This window comes from Callithrix jacchus, chromosome 18 (genome assembly GCF_049354715.1).
Source record: "Callithrix jacchus isolate 240 chromosome 18, calJac240_pri, whole genome shotgun sequence".
NCBI classification, from domain to species: Eukaryota; Metazoa; Chordata; class Mammalia; order Primates; family Cebidae; genus Callithrix; species Callithrix jacchus.
Window position 1 is genome coordinate 41,749,774 of NC_133519.1, and position 27,995 is coordinate 41,777,768.

Consider the following 27,995-nt stretch of genomic DNA (forward strand, 5'->3'; position numbering starts at 1 on the left):
AGGCTGTGAGGACCCAGTGGTGATCAAGCAGACATGGGCTCTGCCCTCTCAGTGCTGAGATTGCACAAGACATTTCATGTAAGTGGAACTGTGTAACAGGTGGCCTTTTGTGTCTGGCTTCCTTCACATAACTTCATGTTCTCAAGGCCCATCCATGTTGTATCATGCATCCTACTCCATTTCTTTTTATGGCTGTGTAGTATTCTGCTGCATGGATATATCACATTTTGATTATCCATTCACCAGTTGATAGATATTTCGGGTGTTTCCGTTAACCCAGCCTTTCTTGACCTCTGCTAGTATGCTAGACCCAGCTACCTGACCACTGGGCAACTTTAGCCCTACGAATGTGTCAAAGTCAAATGTGGTTTTGGAAGGGCACTGCTGACTCACTTCAGATCATGTCTGAAAGAATGTACCTGAATTTATTATTATTGTTATTGAGACAGAGTTTCTCTCTTGTTGCCCAGGCTGGAGTGCAGTGGCATGATCTCAGCTCACTGCAACCTCCACCTCCTGGGTCCAAGCGATTTTCCTGCCTCAGCCTCCCGAGTAGCTGGGATTACAGGCATGCGCCACAGCACCTGGCTCATTTTGTATTTTTAGTAGAGACAGGGTTTCACCATGTTGGCCAGCCTGGTCTTGAACTCCTGGCCTCAAGTGATCTGCCTGCCTCAGCCTCCCAAAGTGCTGGGATTACAGGCATGAGCCACTGCGCCCGGCCAAGACCCAGATTTAGAAGAAGTTCAATTTAAGACATAGTCTAAACATAGGGCTGTAGGAGTGGGGAAAGATTCCTCAGCCCACGAAAACGTGAATTACAAGGCACATTAAGCCAAGAGGATCCCATGCTAATCTCTTTCCTTAACATGTTCTCTCCATATTTATTTTTATTTTTTAGAAACAGAGTCTCACTCTGTCGCTCAGGCTAGAGTACAGTGGTGCAATCATAGCTCACTGTAACACTGAACTCCTGGGTTCAAGCGATCCTCTAGCCTCAGCCCCTCCACTAGCAAGGCTGGTCTCAAACTCCTGGCCTCAAATGATCCTCCCACTTCAGCCTCCCAAAGCACTGGGATTACAGGCATGAGCCACCCTTCCTGGTTCTCTCTTCACATTTAGTGAGCTCCTCATGTCTGTGTTTTCCCTCCATTGGCTCAGTCCCCAAGACTTAGCATTCTATGAGTTACCCTTGGCTCTCACCTAGGGTCAAGCTGGAAGGGAAGAATGAGAGCAGCCTGGAGAAAATAAACCAGAAGTGGCTGCCTATCTTTCAGCCAAATCTCCTTCCTATAAACAAGTCTCTCGTTGCCATCCCAGGGACAGAGCCACGAGGAGGCCACCATCCTCTCAAGAGTCCCTCCTACTTTGCTCCACAGGGCCCAGGCCATGGGAGACTCAGGGGAAGCTGAGTAATCCCACCTACCGTCGCCTTGCCTAGATAATCCTTCTTGGCCAGCTGAGCCACTTGTCTCTCATTTGGTCGAAACAGCCTGCCCACAGGGATCACCACGGGCTCATACAGCTTCTGCTTCTGTAACACAGAAAATGTAGCATTTCCTTACCTGAAAATGGGGGTGACGATGCTTGCCCTGCCTCCCTCAGCGAATAGATGCAAGAATTCTTTGAAATAACCACATAGAAGCATTTTTCCAAATGATACTGTCATTCCTCTAGGGTGTTAAGGTAGGGATCGTTGGTTTCAATATCACCTTCTGCTGAGAGGTCACGCAGACATTGTTGGTGCTGTTTGCCCAGCAACCTCTTTTCCCAGGGGAACTGCTCCTCTCCCACTCAGTGTGGTGTCTGTAGGGTTCTTGCATAGTGTAGACGGCACCACCATGACAAGGATGGCCCCGAATCAAGCAAGGCTCATGACAGTGCTCCCTTGGATGGGTATTTGCTGACAAGGATAGGCATATAAAGACTGACTTGAGCCCTCTTCTCTGTGTTTTAAAGATCAGATTTAAAGCTAACCTTATTCACAAATATGCTTGAACTATGAATAACTTCTTTCGTTCATTCACATAATCAAACACTTTTTAGTCAGGTGCGCCAGCTCACATCTGTAATCCTAGCATCTTGGGAGTCCAAGGTGGACGGTTCGCCAGAGGTCAGGAGTTCGAGACCAGCCTGGCCAACATGGCAAAACCCCATCTCTATTAAAATTACAAAAATTAGCCAGGCATGATGGCATGTGCCTGAAAGCCCAGCTACTTGGGAGGCTGAGGCAGGAGAATTGCTTGAACCCAGGAGGCAGAGGTTGCAGTGAGCCAAGATCACACTCCTGGACTCAAGCTGGGCAACAGAGTGAGACTCCATCTCAAAACAAAACAAAACATTTTTTTGAGAGCTGTTATGTGCCTAGCACTGTGCCAGGCTGTGAGGACTCGGTGGTGATCGAGGAGATATGGGCTCTGCCCTCTCAGTGCTGAGAGTCTGTGCAGACCACTCCAGCATCCCACATCCTGTTCTGCATTGCCAAGGGGCCCCACTCCGAGGGCGCTGTGAGGCATGAGCTCTGCCGTCCCATATTCTAGGCCTCAGCTTCTTAGCACAGATTCAAGATCTTAAGTGGAACTATACCCTTAGATGAGTGTTGCCCGGACCCACAGAAAGTAAAAGCACCACTTTGATAGTTTCTCAGTGGCATGTCCTCTGAGACAAATGAGCATCCAGTGAACTCCTCTCACCACCTGCATCACCGATACGCTTACCCAGACACACTCCATGGCCTTGTCGATTTTGGAATGTCTGGGCTCAGACTTCATGCTGGTGGCCAATGCTAACTGTTCCTCAGCTTTTTTCCATTCCTCCTTCTTGGCATACATGAAAGCAATGTTATATAACACCTGGAAAAGCACAGACCACAACACAAAACTTGAGACTACTCCAAATCAAGGTGCCAGGGAAGGGCTCACACGTATACTCTGGGAATGCTGCCTGGTAACATTTCTCCCTTTCTCAGCTCTCCTGGGAATACCTAAAATACAGTGCAATTAGTCTTGCTACTGAGTTACGTCAAACACAAACACGGTGTTAAGGAAACACCATTGAATGTATAAATGCAACATCATGTGTATTCTTCCAATAACAAAATAGGTCAGGAAGGGACAAGAACTATTGTATATAAAGTGTTCAAACCAGGTTTAAAAAAAGAAAAAAGAGCTGGGCGCGGTGGCTCACGTCTGTAATCCCAGCACTTTGGGAGGCTGAGGCGGGTGGATCACGAGGCCAAGAGATCGAGACCACCCTGGTCAACATGGTGAAACCCCGTCTCTACTAAAAATACAAAAAATTAGCTGGGCATGGTGGCGTGTGCCTGTAATCCCAGCTACTCAGGAGGCTGAGGCAGGAGAATTGCCTGAACCCAGGAGGCAGAGGTTGTGGTGAGCCGAGATCACGCCATTGCACTCCAGCCTGGGTAACAAGAGCGAAACTCCATCTCAAAAAAAAAAAAAGAAAGAAAGAAAGAAAAAGAAAAAAGAATTGGCCAAGTGCTGTGGCTCATGCTCCCAGCACTTTGGGAGGCTGAGGTGGGCAGATTACGAGGTCAGGAGTTCCAGACCAGCCTGGCCAACATAGTGAAAACCCATCTCTACTAAAAATACAAAAATTAGCCGGGTGTGTGATGAGTGCCTGTAGTCCCAGCTATTCAGGAGGCTGAGGTGGGAGAATTACTTGAACCTGGGAGGCGGAGGTTGCAGCAAGCCAAGACCATGCCACTGCACTCCAGCCTGGGTGACAAAGTGAGACTCCATCTCCAAAAAAAAAAAAACAAAAAAAAAAAAGAATTGTTATGCTGTTTTAGTATGAGTTGCTTTAACAAAAGAGTGACTTGCTCAAGGCCCCTTCTAGAGGCAGACAGAGTTGGGAATAAAATACAAGTGTGTGGCCTTCCAGTCCAGCTCCTGCCACTGTCCCTAGGCTGAAACACTGGACAGGTACAGGGCGGGAAGAGGGATCAAGATGCAACCTCTGTACCAGCACCAGCAGAACCTGGCTCAGACCACATGAATAACAAGACTAATACAGCAACACAGGCCAGGCGCTGTGGCTCACACCCGTAATCTCAGCACTTTGGGAGGCCAAGGCAGGTGAATCACTTGAGGTCAGGAGTTCGAGATCAGCCTGGCCAACATGGAGAAAACTGTGTCTACTAAAAATACAAAAATTAGCTGGGCGTGGTGGTGGGCACCTGTAATCCCAGCTACTTGGGAAACTGAGGCAGGAGAATCGCTTGAACCCAGGAGACAGAGGTTAGCACAGAAGCCAGGGGAATGCTTCCCCTGGGGCGGGGAAGGAATGGTAAATGCAACAGTAGTCATACTTTCCAGGTCTTGAGTTGGGCTGTAGATTCTTGAGTGTTTATCTTATTATTATGCTTCATAATCTACACATAATTGTTTGGATGCATTACTAAGATTTTTAAAATGGCTTGACTAAAATAATTTTTTGTTTTGAGATAGAGTTTCGCTCTTGTTGCCCAAGCTAGAGTGCGATGGCATGATCTCGGCTCACTGTAACTTCCACCTCACGGGTTCAAGTGATTCTCCTGCTTCAGCCTCCCAAGTAGCTGGGACTGCAGGCACGCGGTACCACACCTGGCTAATTTTTTTTTTTTTTTTTGTATTTTTAGCAGAAATGGGGTTTCTTTTCTTTTTTTTTTTTTAAGAGAGAAAGAAAAAAAAGTAATGAAGAAGAGGAAAAAAAGGAAGAGGAGGAAGGAGAGAGAACGGGAGTGTTGCTTAATTGCCCAGGCTAGAATGCAGTCTAAAAATGGGTATTGAAAACCTCCCTTATACCATCAATCGTGCTTAATAATGGCCAACCAATATTTCATTTAAACCTGTGGGTAGGTGTGATGTGTACTGATAAGAATGCATATCTTGTGTGTTTAAAGTAAAGAGTTCTATAAATGTTTATTAAGTTTACTTGTTCCGGATCTGAGTTCAAGTCCAGGATATCCTTATTAATTTTCTGTCTCATTGATCTATCTAATATTGATGTTGAAATCTCCCACTACTACTGTGTGGGAGTCCAAGTCTCTTACAAGTCTTATGTATCCAGTATTGGGTGCGTACACATCCAGGATTGTCAGCTCTTCTTGTTGCATTGATCCTTTTACCATCATGTCCTCTTTTGATCTTTGTTGCTTTAAAATCCATTCCATCAGAGGTGAGAGTTGCAACCTCTTCTTTTTATTTATTTATTTATTTTTGCTCTCCATTTGGTTGAGAAATCTTTCTCCATCCCTTTGTTTTGACCCTTTATGTATACTTGAATGTAAGATGGGTTTGGATGCAGCATACCGATGGGTTTTGGCTGTATCTTTTGATTGGGGACTTAGTCAATTTAAATTTAAAATTACTGCCATTTGATGTTAGCTGGCTATTTTGCCCATTAGTTGATATAAATTCTTCATTATGTTGATATGCTTTACTTTTTGGTATATTTTTAGAAAGGCTAATGCTGGTTGTTCCTTTCTATGTGTAATGCTTCTTTCAGAAGCTCTTGTAAAGCAGGCCTGGTGGTGACAAAAATCTCTGAGTACTTGCTTGTTTGCAAAGGATTTTATTTTTCCTTCACTTATGGAGCTCAGTTTGGCTGAATATGAAATTCTGGGTTGAAAGTTCTTTTCATTAAGGATGTTGAATATTGGCCCCCACTCTCTTCTGGCTTGTAGAGTTTCTGCCGAGAGATCTGCTGTGAGTCTGATGGGCTTCCCTTTGTGGGTGACCCGACCTTTCTCTCTGGCTGCCCTTAGTATTTTCTCCTTCGTTTCAACCCTGGTGAATCTAACGATTATGTGCCTTGGGGTTGCTCCTCTTGAGGAATATCTTTGTGGTGTTCTCTATATTACCTGGAGTTGAATATTGTCCTGCCTTGCTAGGTTGGGAAAGTTTTCCTGAATAATATCATGAAGGGTATTTTCCAGCTTGGAATCATTCTCTTTGTCACATTCAAGTACACCTATCAAACGTAGATTAGGAGAGAGATCCAAGATGGCTGATTGTTAGCAGCTCAGGATTGTGGCTCCCAGTGAAAGCACAGAAAAGGAGAGGACACCACACTTTTAGATGAATTTTTGTTGCTCATGGACCAGGAGATTCCCAGCGGAGGAGCCCCACAGGTCACCACCGCGACTCTTGTGGCCAGCGCGGCTGTTTTGCTGGCCCTTGGCACAGCGGTTTTTGGCGCAGAAAAGCACCATCAATCTTACCACCACCATTTTAGCCGGCGCAGTGGGTTGCTCAGATTTTGGCGCTGGGAATCAAAAAATTGGACGTCCACTCAGAAACCTAATTAGAAAGACAGTGATTACAAACACGACAGATGGATAAATTTATAACGAAGGGAAGAAACCAGCCTAAAAAGGCTGAGAATACCCAAAATCAGGATGCCTCTCCCTCTGCAGGGGATTGCAGTTCCTCATCAGCAATGGAACAAGGGCTGATGGAGAAAGACTGTGTTCCATTAACAGAGGCAGGCTTCAGAAGGTGGATGATAAGAAACTTCTTGGAGTTGAAAGAACTTGTTCTAACACAATGCAAAGAAACTAAGAACCTTGAAAAAAGGTTTGATGAAATGCTAACAAGAACAGACAATATAGAGAGGAATATAAGTGAATTAACGGAGTTGAAAAATACAACATGAGAACTTCATGAAGTATGCACAAGTTTTAACAGCCGAATTGATCAAGCAGAAGAAAGGATATCAGAGGTTGAAGACCAACTTAATGAAATAAAACGAGAAGACAAGAATAGCGTAAAAAGGATAAAAAGGAATGAGCAAAGTCTCCAAGAAATATGAGAAATGGGGTTTCATCACATTGGCCAGGCTGGTCTCGAACTCCTGACCTCAGGTGATCCACCTGCCTCGGCCTCCCAAAGTGCTGGGATTACAGGCGTGAGCCACCATGCCCTACTAAATAAATTATTTAAAATAGGATATTATGGAAATGAGGGGGTGTGACACTTGAGGCTATGTTATAAAAGACACTGACACTCTGTCTTGCTCTTGGGTCACTTGCTCTGGGGTATGCTAGCTGCCATGTCATGACAAGACTTATGCAGCCCTAGAGAGTTCATTTAGCAAAGAACTGAGGCTTCTACCAACAACACGAACTTGCCAAACTCAGACAGGTGGCAAGGTTGGTGTTTCTGTGGCATTAGTGGCTGGTGCTGGATGATGGGGGCCAGGATCAATCCTGGAAGTGGAAATAAGGACTCCTTTCAGGCCTATTTCTGAGACTCAATGAGCTACTGCCTTCTGAATTTGTCAACTTCTCCAGCCCACCCCGACCTTGGGTGCAGAAAGAAAGAACTTAGGTCATTTAAAACTTCCTATTTGGTTCTCAGCTACCTTCTCTTAAGACATCTCCCTACAATTAGCTTTTACGAAATGATGACAAGAAAAACTTTGACACTCTTCAAAAATAGTCATGCGATTCTCCAAAGCCAGGGTTGCACCACAGTAGGAAGGGAAGGATTATAAGTAGGGAAATGACTGGAAGCTCCCACGTGACAAAGAGGGGCTTAGACCCTGAAAAGTTCAGCCTTACTTGCAGACAGGGCCACTCAGCCAGTAGGTTTGTCCTCTCAGGCCATTTCACCCAAACTCCAGGGGAAACACTCCTCTCGTGGGATTCTGCTTTGATGCTGCTGTGGCATAATCCTTTTTCTAGAGCCACTTGTCCCCCAACTGTTTAATCTGTATAAGTGGGCTCTCATTGCATTATTGGCAATGTCTGGAGGTATTTTAGGTTGTCACACTGAGTGGTGGTGGCAGTGCTACTGGCTACTAGAGATGCTGTCAAAGATCCCACAATCCACAGGCCATACCGCACCCCACTCCCACCTCCACCACAATACAAGATTGTTGGGTCTAACACATTAATAGCACCACAGTTGAGAAACCCTACTCAAGAAGCTGGTCAAATGGCAGCCAATTCCCACCGCAAAGCTCCATCTTCCCAGAATGTGAGAAGTGAAGTAAGTTGCTAGCCTGCTGCAGGGTTGGGATGGGGCCACATGTCCCCAGCGGCCGAGGGCAGCTACAGACTCTATTATTAGCCCTGAGCGACCCTGGGAACACTTGACTTCTTGTGCCTGAGAAACTAAAGCACCAGTGATTTTTCTAAAGAAAGATCTGTGACATTTACAGGAATTTTAGTTTTCAAAACTGCTGATATATACTTAGAAGTGGGAGGGGTGGGAAGGGCCAACTGGAAAAAGTAAATGAACCTGCAAAGTCAAAGCCAGTCATGACTCTCCCTTTTAACAATAGAGAAAAGAAGTTGTTCTGCAGAAATCTTTACCTAAATATGTGCCTTGAGCTGTTCTTTGAGAAAAAGGGGACAGATTTATGCCAAATTATCCTCACTCTCTTTAGGTATCAATCAAGTACATGGGGTAAGATCCATGGATAGTACAGAGTGTGGTCTATAAACTTGGAAACTGAGGAAGGTTCTGGCAGGTCTGGACAATGAACTCATGATTTTGGATCTGCTAGCAAAATGCTGAACACATAGCTTGTCAATCTGAATTGCTAAACAAAACATGCACATTATCGTGAATATTTTCACAAGCCAACACACTTGTGTCCAGCTTCCCTTCAGAGAGCCCAGTGGGCTCATTTTCACCTGGTCCTCTGAGCCTCACATGAATAAGACATAAGCCCCCACATAACTGATGACAATGCCTTGATGAACCTGAAATAATCCATCTCAGTCTTTTCTTCAGGGAAAATCTGAGTCTCAAGGCGGAGGAGGCAAAATGGCTTTTCCAAGCTCCTGGAGGTGTCAACAGATCACTGCGCATCTGAACCATCAGCTGTCCATCCAGCCAGGATCCCCTCCTGCCCAGCACAGGCCCTGTTCTCCTTACCTCACAGGCAAACAGCTTGAACTGAAGCCCCAGGATCTTATAGTCTATCAGCTGGTTCCCTCGAAGCTGAGTCAAGGCTTCTTTAAGGTCTTTGATAGCCAAATCGTATCTGCAGGACAGAGGGGGAAAATACAGCAGTGCATGGAAGAATAAATGCCGCATAAAATGTGAGTCTGCTTCTCCCTTCCCCATCTCTTTCACTGGGACAAGAAGCCTTTCAGTTCCTTTTGACCTGTTCTAGTTTTTCAGCAATCCTGAGCGCAAGGATTCCATAGAACTCCTTGGGAATGGTGCCCCCCAACCCCCAAGGGCTGTACCTCACAGCAACCCCGAGTGCCCCAGTCTTGGACAATCACAGGGAGTTTCTTCTCTATTGACTGCACACAACTTTCACCTTTCTGACAACCTGGCTTGTCGCTTTTCAAATGCCATATACGCAATTATCAGGCTATTTAAATAATACATGGTGTAGAAGGTAGAACCCTGATCTCAAGGAAGTTTAGAGCTGAGCACAAGGGCTGGTTGGCCAAGAGAGTCGTAAGGAACGGGTGCCAGTGTGGCTGGGGGAGAAGTTCCATTTGCCATCACTGTTAGGGTTGAGGTAAGTCCCAGGGCGGAGCAGCAGCGATACGGGAAATCAGAGGAGGGCTTTCTCTAGGATCCGTTGTTAATAAAGATGATTGTAAAACCTACTAAATGCATGCAGGCCATTCCTTAAGCAGCAGCGGACCTTTCCAGTTGCTTCCACACATCTTTCTGGGTTACTGGGAAGGGGAAGAAGGTACCCAAAAGTACCCCAGAAATAAAGTTCCTCTTTTTAAGCTGGAAGGAGGGGTGACTACCTTCAATTCACTGAGCCACTGAGCCTCTTCCACTGAGAAGAGGACAGGCAGAAGCACAGGATTCCCTTTCCCCAGCAGCTGCAATTTCCACTGTGTTCTGTTGCCTGTTTGGGAGCTGGCTAAAGGTCTCAGAGGGCACACACTTTAAGTACCTTCAGCATTAACTATCAACGTGCCTTCCTCCCTGCTGAGCTGGCTAAGCAGATGGATTTCAGCTGGGAAGTGACACCACCTAGGTCTACCAGGAATTACATGAGCCCAACAAAATCCTCCTAATAATTCCCTGGCCCATCAGAATGTCTACAGAGGCCAGGTGCGGTGGCTCACACCTGCAATCCCAGCACTTTGGGAGGCCGAGGCAAGTGGATCACTTGAGGTCTGGAGTTCAAGACCAGCCTGGCCAACATGGTGAAATCCCGTCTCTACCAAAAATATATAAAAAATTAGCCAGGCGTGGTGGTGCGTGCCCATAGTCCCAGCTACTCAGGAGGTTGAGGCAGGAGAATCGCTTGAACCCAGGAGGCAGAGGTTGAAGTGAGCCAAAATCGTACTGCTACATTCCAGCCTGGGTGACAGAGCGAGACTCTGACTCAAAAAAAAAAAAAAAAAAGATGTCTACAGATTTGGACCTGGTGGGAGGAAGAGAGAAAGAACTGACAGCTTATTCAGAGCATTTGCTTTGTGTTAAAGATAGGGTAGACCTGCTTGGGCAACACAGCGAAACCCCATCTCTACTAAAAGTACAAAAAATTAGCCAGGCATGGGGCCTGTAGTCCCAACTACTCAAGGAGCTGAGGTGGAGAACACCTGAGCTCAGGAATTCAAGACTGCAGTGAGACGTGATCTCACTACTCCTCTCCAGCCTGGGCGACAGAGTGAAATCCTGTCTCAAAAAAAAAAAAAAAAGAAAGAAAGAAAGAAAAGAAAAAAGAAAGCCTAATAACCAAAAAACCAGGGTGGGGCTGAGCCTTGAGCCTGCAGTTCCAGCTACTCTGCCAGAGGCTGGGCAGGAGGATCACTTGAGCCCAGGAGTTTGAGGCCAGCCTGGACAACATAGTGAGACCCCCTTTTCAAAAAAATTGATTACTTGCTTTATTTATTCATTTTGTTATAAAGATGGAGTCTCACTATGTTGCTTAGGCTGGTCTTGAACTCCTGGATTCAAGCAATCCTCCCACCTCAGCCTCCCAAAGTCCCAAGACTGTAGGTGTGAGCCACTGCACAGGGCCTAATTAATTAATTTGTAAAACGGGGAGGGGGTATCCTTGTTTTTTTTTTGTTTGTTTGTTTTGTTTTGTTTGAGACAGAGTCTCACTGTTGCCAGGCTGGAGTGCAGTGGCCTAACCTTGGCTCACTACAACCTCCAACTCCCTGGTTCAAACTATTCTCCTGCCTCAGCCTCTCGAGTAGCTGGGAGTTTAGGCCTGCACCACCACCCTCGGCTGATTTTTGTGTTTTTAGGAGAGACAGGGTTTCAACATGTTGGCCAGGATGGTCTCGATCTCTTGACCTCATGATCCACCCACCTCGGCCTCCTAAAGTGCTGGGATTACAGGCTTGAGCCACCACGCCCAGCCTGTATCGTTTTTAAGCATGTCTCTGAAGGCATTGGCGTGCTTCCCAGCCCCCTCGCTCCCTGCTACAGGCCTCTCCTCGGCCTCTCCACTGTTTACCCAGAGCTGCAGTCCTGAGGGGTTTCCACTTTGTCACACAGCTCCTTTCCCACTGTACAGGGTCGCAATAAGCTCAGTATGAGAATCCCAAAATAGCACTCAGCACTGTGTGCCAGCGGGCAGTGCTGCGGCAGCCCCCGCCCTTCTTCAGAGGCTCTCTTTGGAGCCATTTGGAAGCATCCCCAAAGAGGCAGCCAAGGTGCTGGCAGCTTCCTGCTGGGCTCTGCTGGGCTGGGCGTGGGTGTTTTCTTCACACCCACACTTCAGTGACACCCCATAGGGCACTGTGGCTGCACTGGACCCAAAGCCCCACTCCTCCCAGGCAGGGAGTCAGTCCACCAGCCGAAGCAGTAACCTTGCCACGGCTTTTTACAAGCTCCAGGCTTGAGAGTTTATAATCCCCATTTGTGTAATACTACTGTGAGGTTTCTTAGTAACCACTGAAGTAAACCTGCTTGTTCCGTGCTGCCAGTGCCCCATGCGGTCCAGAGTCCGCAGCTCATACACCTGCAGCCAGGATAATGGCATCTCAGCAAGCTGAAAGAAGTCAAAACGTCAGACACCTTTGAGATGCTGCAGTGGCTGCTGCAACAGAGGTTTGGGTCCACTCCCTTTCCTGTTTCCCGGTCAGCAGGGAGAAGGCTTTGCTATGGAGCCTCTACAAGCCTGCTCCCTTGAAAGGGTCTCACCCTTACCGTCATGCCCTAAGACTCGTAAGGCACAGGATCTGAAAGACAGCTTTGAGCTCCTCTGCCTTTCAGATGACAAGGCTGGGGCCAGAGAGGTGAGAAAGCTTGACCGTGATCATCACTGAGGCACCACCTACTCAGAAATGTGCTCTAACTTTGTTCTCTTGGAACTTTATGACGGAAGAGCAATACAACAACACATGAAAGTGGGGAAATAGAGGGGAGAAAACCTCCATGCATTACATTATCAGCCTTCAACAGTTCCCACTGTAAGCTGAGGGAATTCCCCACCCCTTTTTTTTTCCGGACAGAATCTTGCTCTGTTGCCCAGGCTGGAGTGCAGTGGTGTGATCTCGGCTTACTGCAACCTCCGCCTCCCAGGTATAAGCTATTCTCCTGCCTCAGCCTCCCACGCAGATGGAATTACAGGCATCTGCCACCATGTGCTGCTAATTTTTTGTATTTTTAGTGGAGATGGGGTTTCGCCATGTTGGCCAGGCTGGTCTCCAACCCCTGACCTCAAGCGATCTGCCCACATCAGCCTTCCAAAGTGCTGGGGTTACAGGTGTGAGCCACCATGCCCAGCCAATCTGAGGGAATTCCCGTCCCACATATTAAGAAGTAATTCTCTCTAGCCCCCATCCTACTTATTTAAAACTACGTCTTACAGCATTTACCCACTTCTGCCTTGCATGACAGTTACTGGTGTTCTGGACTTGTTTCCCCTTTTTAATTTATAAGTTCCTTGAAACAGAGACTATCTAGTCTCACTTTTATTTAATCCAACACGCATTTATTGAGTAACTACTATGCTAGATACTGAAATACAAGCATGAGTAAGTACAGATTTCCTCTCTTAAGAAATTAGCAGAGGCAGAGAAGACAAATATATATAGGAAGCAAATGTCTGTTGTGGGCCAGACATGTTAGAAAAGGAGGCTCAAAGAGGGAGCAGGTGCCACCCTAGTGGTTGGGCATGGCAGGGGAAATGGCACCGAGGATGATGAGTGGGTGGCAGCAGCTGGACCACATAGGAACAGGCAAGGGAATTTAGCCTTTGTCTTGCAGTCATAGGAGCCACTGGAAGTTCTCACGCAGATTGCATTGATTTCTTTTTTTTTTAAGACCACTCTGGAATACAAATGGAGGGGACAAGGGCTGTGGCTGGGAAATCAGTTTGGAAGTGACTGCATTAGTCCTGGTGAAAAATAAGGGTCTCAACCAAGGCAGTGTTAGTGGAGATGGAGAGAAATAGGTGGACTTAAGACATATTTAAGAGGTCAACCTGACAAGGTTTAGGGAAAGAGACATTCCCTGGATTGATCCCAGGTACAGACTGCATGGGAAATGGAGGTCAGCCGTATGGGTGAGGGTGGCCTTGCCCAGGAATGGATCCTCGAGGTTCACGTATGGACTTCCGTATCCACAGCCCCCTGAATTGTACATAGACGAATGTGTGTGCTTGAGAGTGTGTTTCCAGAATCACATTTTACCATTTAACAAACACTGCTGTAGTCGCAAAAGGGAAAATCATCAAGAACAGAACTTGAAGGGGAACACCAACACCTAGGAAATTGCACAAGAAGGCTGGCTTGATGTTGAGACTAGTGCCTCATTTGTATAATTTCCTCATTGTTGAATTACAGATACAATTTGGTAGATTTTTCTCTCCGGTTTAACTACTAATATTATCAATCACAGATCAATTGAATCCTGGGTCTTCTTCTTAGATCTTTCCAAGATCTTTCTAATCACTCAAAACCATAGCCTTCCAGTTCCTGGGACTCGAGAGCCTTTTCTGGAGAAAATTCTTTCTGGGAGCCTTCACTCTTTTGCCAGTTGTCCCTCCTCTTGATAGGCTATTAGAGCTTACTAAGGAATGGCCTTAGAGTTTCCCTTTTGAGATTTAAGATCAGCTGAAGGATTTGTTCTCAGGCCTTCCTGCATATTCCATGGTCTGGAGATGGCGGAAGGGCGAGTCAGAAAGAGAAGGATGTTAAGAGTGGGGACAGGCAGTGAGAGGCAAAATGCCAGTCAAGACACATGGCTGCTGTACCAGAACATCTCATACGCCCCGTAAATATACACACCTACTATGTACCTGCAAACATGAAAATAAAACAATTTAAATTTAAACTTAAAAAAAGAATTTATAAAGTCACAATAAGTATGTCAAACTAAATATGAAGGGAAGAAAAAGATAAATGCCTGGATATCTTCTCCCAATCCCACGCTCCCTCTCTCCCCAGACTGCCATTATGTCTGTGGTTTTTCTTCTAGAAAAGACCTCACTTCTACTTTCACTTCTTCAGGTAATTAACTGCATCTACATCTTTAAAGTCCTTTGAGCGGCTTGTGGTTGCCCTTAGCAACAGCTGCGCACACAGGTTTTGCAGGCTGTTTCTGACCTAACCGCAGGATCAAAGTCTTTCAAGGTGGCACAGGATCAGAGCCCAGCCCTCTGTCTGATGTCTGGATATTGTCTGCAACCTCCCTGCTGTTCCATCCATGCTCGGTCTCACCCTTACCCCCACCCACACCATTCATGGACCATTTTCATTGTTAGAAAGTTCTTCATTAGGCCAGGCATGGTGGCTCATGCTTGTAATCCCAGCACTTTGGGATGCTGAGGTGGGTAAATCACAAGGTCGAGAGTTCGAGACCGGCCTGGCAAACATGGTTAAACCGGGTCTCTACTAAAAATACAAAAATTAGCTGGGTGTTGTGGTGGGCGCCTGTAATCCCAGCTACTTGGGAGGCTGAGGCAGGAGAATCATTTGAAACTGGGAGGTGGACGTTGCAGTGAGCCGAGATCCACACCATTGCACTCCAGCCTGGGAGACAGGGCAAGATTCTCTCTCAAAATAAAAGAAAGTTCTTCATTAGCCTGAACCAAACTCCTCTTCCCTAGAACTTACACACCCTGGGGGAACAATTTCTACAAAGGGTCAGTTTGCCATCCCTCAAAACATCTGAAATTATCACTTAGAATTTTTTTCCTTTGTTATTTGCTAGAGGTATTTGTGCAGGATGAGAGGGAGGAGGAATTGAGATTAACTTTCATTTTGAATTTATTTATCTTTGTACTAATTATTGCATGTTGACTATAAACAAACCTAAAAATGCAGATAGGGTGAGAGAAGAAAATGGATTTTCCTATAATCCCACCATCCGGAGAGAATTACTGATAATATTTTGGTCTTTGCCTTCCAGACTTTATTCTGTGATACAGAAATGGGACTATGCTATACACACTGTTTTGAAAACTGTTTTTTAAATTTAACATCTACTGCAAACTTTTCCTGTATGAGTACATATGCTACTTATTTATCTGTATTAATTTATTCTTATACATATAATGTTAGTTTGTATTCTCATTTTTGCAGCTGAATTATATTTCTTCAAATGAATTGAAGCAGGTTTTGCTGGGAGGAAGCCAGGTTTTGATGCGTTTCATTATCATCCCCTTTCTGTGGCAGCTCAGTGCCTTATAGCAGACCTCCATGGGTGACCCTGTCAGGGACACTGGGGGGGTGCCACCCCAGCTGAGTATCAGGTCCATGGTGGTTACCTAGGCTCATCGTGCCTATGACACAGCTGATTTATAATCTGGTGGCAGGCCTGCCTTCCCTCCCCAGTGAGAGCTTCTGCCTCACCTGCTGATTTATTGCATAACTTTCCCCAGAAGGGCCAGTCACATTTCCCAACAGAGGTTGGGAAGGTACTTCTCAAACACCAAGTCCACAGCACTGAGACCACTTGGGTCTCTCTTTGAAATTCTCCAGTTGGTGCAACATTGAACCACTTACTTCTCTGTCTGGTAGTAGAGCATCCCTCGTTGGAAGTAAGCCACTGCCAAGTGCTTGTCTCGGTTAATGCTTCTGGAAAAGGCCTGCGGAGAGAAGGGACCAGCCGTGGCCATGAAGCGGGGCAGTGAGGAAGTGTGAGATGAGCCACAGCTCACAGAGCCCTAGCCCTCTGCGGTGCCTGGCTCTCCTGTCTGCCCTCCTGCGTCTCGAGGCCCACCCTGTGCTCTCACGGTGCACCTCACTTTCCTCTCACATTTAGGAACTCGAGTCGGGGACAACAGTATGCATTCCTTGTACTGTCATTCCAGTTCTGCTGTGGATCTACAAAACATTCCTGGAGCCATACCTATACCATCTGATTTCCTCTTTTCTTAGTCATATATGGCTTAGAAAAGCTACACAAGAATCCAATAACGGCCAGTTGTGGTTGCTCACACCTGTAATCCCAGCACCTTGGGAGGCCAAGGCAGGTGGATCACTTGAGCTCAGGAGTTCAAGACCCACCTGGGCAATATAGTGAGACCCCCATCTCTATGAAAAATTAAAAAATTAGTCAGGTGTGGTGGCGCATGCCTGTGGTCCCAGCCACTTGGGGGACTGAGGTGGTTGGATCGCTCAAGCCCAGGATGTGGAGACTGCCGTGAGCTGTGACAGCAGAACTGCACTCCAGCCTGGGCGACAAAGTGAGGCATCCTGTCTCAAAATAAAAAATCCAACGATACAAATATAGACAAAGTAGACTATGAGGGTGCAGATGTGAATGGATTATCACTAACAGAATTCTTAGATTAAAAGAAAGACTAAAGCAATTTTCCCAAAGGATCTCATCATTTTAAAAATGGACCTGATACTATGAAGCACCTTCTTTGTAATTGTCTCTGAACTTCTTTTCCGAGACTAGAATTCAGAATAGATAGTTTAGACATTTGCCTGATACTAATCAGAAAAATACATATCCATATTTAAAATATAGTTAGTTATATTTAATGACCTCACTTCTGAGTTCCTTTTTCATTAGTGTATCTTTCATTTCTACTACTGCTGTTTTAATAACATAATTAGATAAAAGCTTTGAGCCAGTAGGCACAAAGTTACTAAATCAGTACTTTAAAATCTTTGGTCCTCTATTCATATTCCAATTCATATGAATTTGACTGCTATTTGCTCTAATTTTTTGGGTTCTTCGAGGTTGAGCAGAGTACAATTTTACTGTGAAACGACGCAGCGAGACTGTGCTGTGAAGTGAAGGTGGCGTTTTTGGAGGTGATAAGGATGTAAAACAAAGAGTTCCTGTCCAACACAACAGAGCAGCTTGTCCAGGAGAGTAGTAATTACTATTTATTGCTCTGAGGAAGATAAAAAAGATAGGGAAATAAGAGAAACGTCTTTGAAAAATGAAATGTCATTAGCCAGGCGTCGTGGTGCATGCATGTAACCCCAGCTATTCAGGAGGCTGAGGCAGGAGAATCACTTGAACCCAGGAGGCAGAGGTTGCAGTGAGCTGACATCGCACCACTGCACTCCAGCCTGGGTGACAGAGTGAGACTCTGTCTCTTAAAAAAAAAAAAAAAGAAAAACAAAACATCTTTTACATAAATACCTAATGGAATTATGAAATTCTAACCCTTGTTGCGTTTCTTTTAGTCCTATGAATATATTAAACATTCAGTTTAAATAAGAAATAAAATTTACTGCAAATGAAAATAATGAAGATATTATGTAAATTATTACATTTGTTTACTAGACACACTTATCACATGAATAGTATACAATTAAAATAACAAGTAAGAATGCGTATAAAATACTACTAGGAAGGGTTCAAGCAGGTAAACAAAAGCAGAGGGAATGAGAAGGCTAGAAGCAGAGGAATGCCAGGAGAAGCGGAGCCCTGTGAGCGTGAAGGCCTGGGAGCTGAGAGGCGAGTGGTGGCCCACACAGCCTTGCCAAGGGTCCCACAGGCCAAGGCAGGAAACTACAGTCCCTGCTGGCATAGCTGTGCCAGACTAGCTGCCAATCTCTTCTCCCAGACAATGAGCACTTTGTGTGCATCAGCCCTCAGAATGTGTGGGGCTGTTCACTCAGCCCCGCAGCAGGCCCCCGAGAGGAGGTGGGGCTGCTGTCCTCCCTCCAGCCAGAGGTGGAGGGCCCTGGCACGCTCTGCCCTGGAGCCTGAGATTGACTAGTCAAACTGTGTGACAGCCCTTCAGTCACTCCTCTGTCTTCCTGTCAGAAGGCTGTGGCTGAGGCTTGTCTACCTGCTGTCAGAGTGTGGGAGCAACTGGTTCTTTGAGGGACCTGGGGAATCAGCCATCTGTCCACACATCCACACCTGGCAAAGACTGGCAGTAAAGGGTAAAAATATGAACTAACTTTTAAACAGTGGTGTACAGTTCCACAGGACATTAACAGTTTAGTGTCTCACTTAATTTTCATGATATTTAGAAATGCAGGAAGCTTAAAGCCAGACGCTTACATAGGCTACCTAGCTTGCTTAAGACTGAAAGTCCAGAGCGAGGCAGAGGATCCGCTTGCCAGCCTAGCTAGCATCCTTAATAGAGTCTCCTGCATAACTGATCAGAACTGTCACTTGGGATAAAATCTATTTTTAGTAAGTGCCTCCCTTAAATCTCTTGAGCAGGCAAAGTCGACGCACATGAAAGTCTTTAGCCAAAAGAGGCGCCTTATAATCAATAATCAGGTGTAAAGCCATGCGACAGATAGAGATTCTGTGCCCAGAAGGAGTTCTGTGTAGAAGAAAACATGATTAGGGCAACCTTCACAAAGGCATTAAAGACGCTTGTGGAATGATTTGAATGTAGAAGATGGAGAAAGAGGCAACCCTGGCTGCCCCTCAGAACCACCTGAGAGCTTTTAAAACTGGCCACCTGGGGCCCCTCCCAGACCAGTTAAATCAGGCTCTCTAGGGGTGGAGCTTGGGGAACTTTTGTTCTTTTCAATCCCCCCAGAGGTTAGGTTTCTGAAATGCCACGGGGTTGCAATCATAATAACAAATGCACACAGGAGGCCCGGAAAGAGGCACCTCCACTCACCTTCTCGGCTTCAGTCATGTTTTTCAGGATAGTGTGCATGCAGCCGATGTTGAAGCAAATCCGGGAGTGGGGGTCCTGGACTGCACTGAAGGCGTCCAGGGCTCCCTTCCAGTCCTTCTTGTCAGCTGCCAGCACCCCTTCATTCCAGAGGCTGATGGCCTCCGCCAGGGACATGATCAGGTAGGAACCAGGAGGCCAAGAGAGCTGCCAGGAGACAGGGAGAGGACAGGTTGGGGCGTCTCCCCCAACAGGGCTGCCCTAGTGGCCCCCAAGGTGTTTACTTTCTGGGTCAGATGTGTAGAATGGGGCTCAGCCTCCCTTAAGATAACTTCTCAGTGTTGCAAATGTATCAGGAAATGTCCCCACCATTTGACAACTGACTCATAACCCTACCATGAGAGAGAAAAGGAAAGAAGCAGAGAGAGAGAGGGCAAGTGGGGGCGGAGTGTGGAGGAGAGAGGAAGTACATCAGATGCTGCCTGAAGGATCAGTTCCCCAAAATGCTTCTGCTCTGTCACCCAGCTCCTCCTCTCTCTCCCACCCCTGTTTTGTGGCAGCTTCTGGCCAAAGCTCTGCTTCTAGAGCCAGGCCAATCTTAGCCGATTAAGGCACCTTCCTGGTGACAGTGACAGGAGGCAGCCAAATGCCTAGGCATATAGGGGCGGGTCCCTGGTGAAACCCCACCTTCAAGCCCAAAACAGCCTAAAGGCTGAAAGACTAGACTGCTGGTCCCAGATGAAACCCATGACCTGGAGTGAGAACTTCTGTTCCTGTTTGTCTGCCCTTTCCCAATTGATTCTTTCTGAATAATGCCTTTTAACCAATTGAATGTTGCCCTTTTCAGTACTACCTATGACCTGCCCCTCCCCTATTCTGAGCCCATAAAAGTCCCAGACTCAGCCACACTGGGGGGACTTTCCTGCCTTTGGGTAGGGGAACCTCCTCTGCATCCCCTTTCCACTGAAAGCTGTTTCATCACTCAATAAAACTCCCCACCTAGCCGAGTGGGCAGGCCATCCCCTGCAGTAGGGAGTGTGGCCCATTGAGGCCTGGGCAGGGTGTCACCAGCCAGAGGTCCCCGGCTTACAAAGCAACTGAAAAATAATCCTGTGTCACTGGGCCTTGATTTCCACACCCTTGCTAAATGGGAGTGGTGGACAAGAGGATAATTCTTTCTAGTCTTAAATGAATTCCTTGCTCACTTTTTCATAATCCCATAGACTGTGTTAATATGTTAGTTTTTATCTTGAGCTGAAATTGTCATTAACAAATTTTCGAGACAAGATAGTCTTTGGATGCCCATCTGGGCCTGAATAACTTCTTTTTTTTTTTTTTTTGAGACAGAGTTTCACTTTTCTTGCCCAGGCAGGAATGCAGTGGCACAATCTCAGCTCACTGCAACCTCCATCTCCTGGGTTCAAGCAATTCTCCTGCCTTAGCCTCCTAAGTAGCTGGGATTACAGGTGCCTGCCACCATGCCCAGCTAATTTTTATAGTTTTAGTAGAGACAGGATTTTACCAAGTTGGCCAGGCTGGTCTCGAACTCCGTACCTCAGAAGATTCACCACCTGCCTTGGCCTCCCAAAGTGTTGGGATTATAGGTGTGAGCCACTGCACCTGGCCAAAATAACTTTTATGAACACCCAGGAAGTTCAGAGGAAACCAATTTCCTGCAAATGTCAAAATTGGGAGCCAGAAATGACTGTGAATTATGACTTCTCCCATCCTCTGGTGAAAAATTGAAGAGATGAAGGTCCTGCATTGATCACTAATGAATTTACTAGTCTCTGAAAAAACAGGTTTAAGAGTTCTTTCCTTGTTTTCCTGGAAAACTAAAAATCAGTAAAACCTCCCAGAGGAGTAGCTGTGGGTAAAGGGTATAGCCAATTTAGCTTACTAAGATCCTGGCTTCTTTTCAGGTAAAATGCATGTTTATAGGGGTCAAATACTTAGATGCAAACTCTTGTAGCAACTGAAAGAACTCACTCATTATCACCAAGCTTCCCCTAAAAGCCTGAAAATAAAACTTAAAAATGTATACATCACAATACTTGTAGGATTTAAGGTGTGAGAATTAAGAAGACGTGTGTCTTGGCACAGACTGTTTTCCTGTGTTTATAAGGCCTTCCCAGCTCATGTCTTTGCCTGGCAAACTCCTACTCATCCTTCAAAGCCCAGTCTAAATGTCACCAACTCTGCTAAATCTAGCCCCCAACTCCAGATAATAGGAGAATTTTTTTCTTCTTTGTACCACCTCTACCGAAACACTTGCATCATACTTATTGCAATTTACCTCTTCATGGTAAATTGGGACCTCACCTTTTCATTCTAAGATTTCTAGCACTGATACTCAACACATGATGAAGGGATGCATTCTAAAAGAAATTAGAAATCATTGGTAAGTGACCTGCAGGTAGCAGTGATGCCAGAAAGAGGTATTGCTATTCCATCTAGTGAATAAATAATCAGGACTTGAATAGCACATACATTATTCCTGAGAAAACCAAGTGGGTTTGTAGCTAAGTTAGACTTTTTTTTTTTTTAATGTTTTTGCTTTCTTATTATCCTACCCTGACACACAGAAATCTCCTTAATCTGACCACCAAGACTTTTCTAGCCTTATCCCCAGAACTTTCCTTCACAGTCCCATACAAACTCTGCTATTTACTCCATTTCCTGCATCTGTGCTAATTAGACTCGTCGTGCTAGTTCCTCTTTCTAGGCTGCCCTCTCCCATGTCTGCACCTTTAAACCCACCTTGCACAACCTTGGAAAGCCTGCTAAAATACCACCTTCCTTAACACACTGCCCTGAAATCTGTCCTGCCTGAAAGCTCTCAAACCCATGATCTTCCCTTTTGAACTCCTGCATCTCCTTCTCTGCACCTCCCACGTGGCCCTGAATCACTCTTCACCAATGTATGCGCATGCAAGTCTTAGCCCCTCAAATAGTCGATGTGCCTTGGGAGGAAGTCCTGGGCTAACCCATGTTTGTATCCCCAGGGCACTAGCAAAGCCAGTCATGCTTGTCTCCATCCAGTTCCCATCCCTGTCTTCTGTCACCACCCAGGCCAAGCCACCATCAGCTCCCGGGTGAACATTATAGTCTCCTAACATTTCTTTGCTTCTCCATCCAGATTGAGCTTTTGAAAACACAAGTCAGATCACTTCATGCCCCCATCTTTAACTCTTCGGTGCCTTGCACTGCTGTCAGAATATAACCCAAGCTCCTTTCCATGATGCAGGAAGCCCCCTGCCTGCTGCCCTGGGGTGATTCCCTGTCATTTCCCCTCCTTCCCTCCCAGGAACTCCAGCTACACAGGCCTCCTTTCATGGTCTCAGATGACCCAGCCTCTTCCCTCTGCCTGTAAAACTCTTCCCCAAAGCCTACGTGGCCAGTTCCTACTCATTTTTCACTTCCTCAGAGTGGCCTTTCTGGATCCACAACCTTGCTATGTGCATGGATCTCTCTGATCATGTATTTGCCACAGTTTGTAATTGTACGTCATCTGTGACATTGTTTTTATCCCTCAATGTAGGGGCAGTCTATTTAATCATTACTCGATGCCATTAGTAGATGGTCTGTTCAGCCACTGTTCATTCGCCTTCCTCCTTTTAGTAGAAGCCCAGTTCTGTTCAAGCCTCCAGTTTCCTGAAGCCATGAGAAGAAACAGTACTTGTTTCTCTACTAGACAGCATTGTGAGATGTGTCTGGAACATGACATGGCAGCTGTCTCATGACCGTGAGGAGAGACAACTAAGAACAAGCTGCTGTCTGAAGGAAAAGAGAATGAAAAAATAAAAAGCTCAGACTCTTAATTATGTTGGTGAGCTGTGTTGCATCGTCTGTTTTCAAATCTGGCTTGGCACAGTGGCTTACATCTGTGATCACAACACTTTGGGAAGCTGAGGTAAGAAGATCCCTTGAGGTCAGGAGTTTGAGATCAGCCTGGGCAACAAAGCCAGACCCCATCTCTACAGAAAAAACTAAAAATTAGCCAAATATGGTGGCACATGCCTGTAGCCCCAGCTACTAAGGAGGCTGAGGTGGGAGGATTGTTTGAGCTCAGGAGTTCAAAGGCTTCAGTGAGCGACGATCATGCCACTGCATTTCAGCCTGGGTGACAGCAAGACTCCAACTCTAAAAAGAAAAAATAACATTTTCTACAAATTTGAAGCTGATCTACGTTGGAATTTCTTGTTTGGTTAGATAATAAGTTTGTTTATTGTTTAAGTCATTCGAACCTAATTTTCTATTAGTTATTGTTTAAAACGTTCTCACACACACACCACTGGATTCTCGGTACCTAGTACAGGGCTTGGCATATAGCAGGTGTTCAATAAACATTACTCATTAAATAAAACTTGCTGAGGCATTGGTTGGGTAACTCAGTTTCATCTCCATGTTTTCAAAATTATTCCAAAATCCTGAATAAGCAGGATTTGCATATGATTGGTTAACAGATTACAAACTACTATTGTATGTATTTATTCAGCTGGAAGCTAAGAACATTCCCAAGACCCTCCTTTTTTTTTTCGGAGGAAGAAGCCTGTACAATCAAAATAAAATTCATTATTCCTGGGCACTCAGGAAATACCTCCTCTTTCCTACTTTTAGAGTTTAGTGTTCCATCACTCTTTAAGTTTTTCTGGTACGTGAGGCCTCTTTCTTAGACTCCTCAAAGGATAGAACCATCCTGCCAGTGTCCTTCAGTCTTTCACCATGTTTAGCATAGCCCCGGCGAGGTAGTAGGTGCTCTGTAATCATTGGCTAACTAACTAAATGAACTGAAAAATGAGAAAATTGAATCCTACTTGGAAAAATATAATTTTGTAAAGTTTGTCAGTATCATGTTAGTTGCATAAAGTGAGGTACATTTAGACTAGTAGGGAAAAGAATGCACTTTTTTGCCCTCAAATCTAACATTGAATGGATAGTTTTATTGAGTACAAGACAGGAAAGCTTCAGGAGGTAGGCAGGAGACCTCATTTATTAGATATAAACCTGGCCTGGATTTCACATGGAGGATACAGAAAAGCCAGCAGGGGTCCTGTTCAGCAATGCTGTTGAAAGCCCCAGTGCTCAAGTCTTCTTTCTCCAGGAAGGCAAGTTAGTCCTGTCTAATCTATCATTGGATTGGTTTTCATCCAAATCCTGTCCATCTGTAAAAGGTCAGCTTAGACTCACCTCCTACATGAAGACTTCCCCCACCTAACTTAGTCTTAGTAATTTTCCTTTCTCTGAATTCCTGTAGCATTTTATGATTAAACCCCAAAACACAAGCAATTCTATTACATTATCTATTTTCTACCGTATCTATCCAGCTAGCTATAAGTTCTTTGAGGGCAGGGAGAAGGCTCTTTCTTTACATTTTCCACAGAACTGGCACCTAACATCTTATATCAAAGGCTTAATACATATGTGCGGATTTAAAAAGTAAAAAAAGAAATATGGCTGATGTGGCAGGATTCTAGGCCTGCATATCTTAGTAATGTTCCTTTTTGGATGCAATTGGCCTTTTCAGTGCTGTATCTTTCTTCTAGAGTACCCATTCACTAAAAGCAACCTAGTCATAGAGCCAGGGATCTCTTTTCCATGTGTTTAAAACTCCATAGGTTTTTTTTTTTTTTTTCGGAAGATTCATGTCTCAGGATAGTTTATGTGTGTGTTTCCCAAGCCAGTGAATATCTAAGGGGAAATGATGCTCTAACAACACAGTTACTGATGTAGAAGGAGTAGAAACTGATCATGTCATTATACAAAAAAGCAGAGAGGGGCACAGAAGAGTTAGAAATGTGCCCATTTAGCAAAACAGAATTTTTTTAAAAATTTAGATTTGAGAGGTACGTGTGCAGGTTTGTTACATGGTATATTGTATGATGATGAGATCTGGATTTCTATTGATCCCGTCACCCAAACAGTGAACGCAGTACCCAGCAGGCGGGTTTTCAACTCTTACCCACCCCCTCCCTTCCCACTTTCGGAGCCCCCAGTGCCTGTTGTTCCCATCTTTCTGTCCATGAGTACTCAATGTTTAGCTACCACTCATAAGTGAGACCGTGCAAGATTAGATTTTCCACAAAACACAATTTTTAAAGATTCCCTTTTCCTCTCCCTGTAGTGTTCCTAACAACAAAAACAGTGTCTGGACATACAATAAATATTTGCTGAATAACTGAATAAATGACTAAGTGAAGAGCGGACATCTATTAGTCCTCACTGGGCATCTATTAGGGTACATGCCTCTCTCTTCTCTGGGAACTGCCTGAGTCCTGGCTGATTGGACGATGGTGGGCGTCTGATAAGCTGGCCTCATCAGGTTACGTCTCCTGTGAATCAGGATTTAGGACTGAGAGATGTGTAAACTTAGGGGCTGTGGTTCTACTGTGCTGTGCCCTGAGGCCCAGGAAAGCAGAGGAAGCCAGACTACTCAGAGAATGGAACAGATGCCCAGTGAGGAGCAGAGACAGGAGACAGAGAAACTTTCCAGCCTTTGGTTCCAGCCTTTCCCTCGCCCCATCCAAATTCCTGCCCCAAGCTTAGACCCTTGCAATAAATGTCAGTGTTTGCTTAAGTTTGCTCTAGTTAGTTTTGTTGTATGCTGAAAATAGACTTGACTAGTACAAAGTGAAAAACAGACATCAGTCCCTAGGCCAAGACTCTAAAATAATTGATTGCTGAAGAGAGATAGGAGATTCTCAGATACAAACACAACCATGTGCTACTCAGGAATCCAGAGATGAGGGAAATTGGGAGGCAATGAGACTCCCCTGAGAATGCTCTGTGGAGGCCAGACATGCACAGATGATGGAAGGCATGGCTCCCGACCAAGGAGAAATCCAAATGCTTGGCAGAGGCCAAAGGCAGAGTATGAGGAAAGACAAAGCCCAGAGTGAGCTGAGGAAGAAAAAAAAAAATTACTAAGGACAGCACAAAGGTCTTTTTAGTGTCAGAGGAAGAAGAGCAGGGAGAGTCATGGCTTGGTGGAGATGGCGTCACTTTCACAGATGTCAGGGAGAAAGCAGAACTGCTCAGCCCCGATTTTGCTTCTAGTTCTGCAGGGAATTGAAGACCCAGACAAGAGGATGGTGAGAAAGTTGCTAGCTGCTTTAAAGAAATTCGTTTTATCAAATGAAGACTCATTCAATTCCAGGAATCGACAAAATTTGCAAGTGTGATCCCTAAAATCTTACCAGTATTGAGATTCAGGGAGCCAGGATGGATGGGCAAGTATGAGTCTAGCTTCCTAAAAGCTGTGAATTAGAAATGATATCAAAGACTTATGGGATGGGCTCTGGAAAAAAGTATAAAATATAGATTATTAAACAAAGGTATTTATAAACTAAAAGGAAGCTATTACCTTTAGGAACCAGCATGAGTTTACTAAAAATAAGCCAGGTCAAAACAAACTCTTGACCAGGTGCAGTGGCTCGTGCCTGGAATCCTAGCACTTTAGGAGACTGAGGTGGGAGGATTTGCTTGAAGCCAAGATTTTGAGACCACCCTGGGCAACATAGCAAGATCCTGTCCTACTTAAAATAAAAAATTAGCTGGGTGTCGTGGTGAGCACCTGTAGTCCTAGCTAACCAGAAGGTTGAGGAAGGAGGGTTGATTGAGCCCAGGAGTTTGAGGCTGCAGTGAACTATGGTTGCACCACTATACCGCAGCCTGTGAACAGAGTGAGACCTTGTCTCTGAAAACAAAACAAAACAAAACAAAAAAATCCATTTTTTTTTTTTGAAACAGAGTCTTGCTCTGTCACCTAGGCTGGAATGAAGTGGCACTGTCTCAGCTCACTGCAACCTCTGCCTCCCGGGTTCAAGTGACTCTCCTGCCTCAGCCTCCCAACTAGCTGGGATTACAGGCAAGCACCACCATGCCTGGCTAATTTTTTATGTTTTTAGTAGAGACGGGGTTTTGCCGTGTTGGCCAGGCTGGTCTCGAACTCCTGATGTCAGGTGATCTGCCCACCTCAGCCTCCCAAAGTGCTGGGATTACAGGAGTGAGCCACTGCACCCCTCCCTCTTTTTCTTTTTTTGAGAGGACTTTCCTGATAGGTGAATTGGGAAGGCGCCATCTGCCAATATCAGTAAGATATTTCGCCAAGATATTCCTTAGACAGTTTATTTGGCTAAACATTATGTCCACTGAATCTTCTTAACATATGAAGATTATGCTTGTGCTTTTACCCTTTCTCTAAACATCCTGGATCAGACTCACAAATAGCTCAAAGTTTGGAGAGAGAGTATTAACATTTACGTCAAAATTAAAATATTTCCTGACTCACATGATTCACAAAAGCTCCGAATATAGTTTGATAAAGACAAATGTAAGACCGGGCATGGTAGCTCATGCCTGTAATCCCAGCACTTTGGGAGGCCAAGGTGGGTGGATCACTTGAGGTCAGGAGTTTGAGAGCAGCCTGGCCAACATGGTGAAACCCCATCTCTACTAAAAATACAAAAATTAGTTGGGTATGGTGACACACACCTGTAGTCTCAGCTACTTAGGAGGCTGAGGCAGGAGAATTTCTTGAACATGGCAGGCGGAGGTTGCAGTGAGCTGAGATCATGCCATTGCACTCCAGCCTGGGCAACGAGAGCCAAAACTCTCTCAAAAAACAAAACAAAACAAGGCAAATGTAAAGATCTGCTCCTAAGTATAAAAACCCAATTGCCCACATATCAGAAGACGACAATTCTTGATAATTCTTGAAAGCGTGCATCAGAAGAGGGCCTAGCTGTTTGGGTTGACTGCAAGCTCAGTGTGAGTCAACAGAATCATGTGGTTGCCAAAACAGCTAACGCAATCTTAGGCTGCATTAACAGAAGTGCACCCAACTCTTGCGTCAGATGGTCCTTGACTCAACCACCCACCCCACCCAGAGACCTGGGTAATCTCTCCATTGGCCAGAGCCGGAAACTGACACCAATTCCCCAACTTGAAAAAGATGCTTACAGATCCTCTTCTGTTCATAGTACCTGTTATCTGTCATCCAGGGCTCCTACCCCAAACTGACCAGTGTTCACATCCATTTCCCCAGA

General features: G+C 45.4%; 1 protein-coding gene across 2 annotated transcripts in view; it reads right to left on the reverse strand.

Moving 5' to 3' along the window:
* NCF2 (neutrophil cytosolic factor 2) overlaps positions 1 to 27,995 on the reverse strand; it is a 70,715-nt gene that overhangs the window by 16,462 nt on the left and 26,258 nt on the right. The window contains exons 1-6 of one of the 2 annotated variants that reach the window (XM_035280233.3): positions 19,419 to 19,556; positions 18,952 to 19,155; positions 15,902 to 15,984; positions 8,889 to 8,997; positions 2,718 to 2,852; positions 1,427 to 1,534 (exon numbers count right to left, since the gene is read on the reverse strand). In XM_035280233.3, the coding sequence (XP_035136124.1) occupies positions 1,427 to 1,534; positions 2,718 to 2,852; positions 8,889 to 8,997; positions 15,902 to 15,984; positions 18,952 to 19,125 (609 nt within the window). In that variant the 5' untranslated portion in view covers positions 19,126 to 19,155; positions 19,419 to 19,556. Of the gene's footprint in view, positions 1 to 1,426; positions 1,535 to 2,717; positions 2,853 to 8,888; positions 8,998 to 15,901; positions 15,985 to 18,951; positions 19,156 to 19,418; positions 19,557 to 27,995 lie in introns of those variants that run through there. The other variant, XM_078355111.1, reaches the window with a different exon arrangement.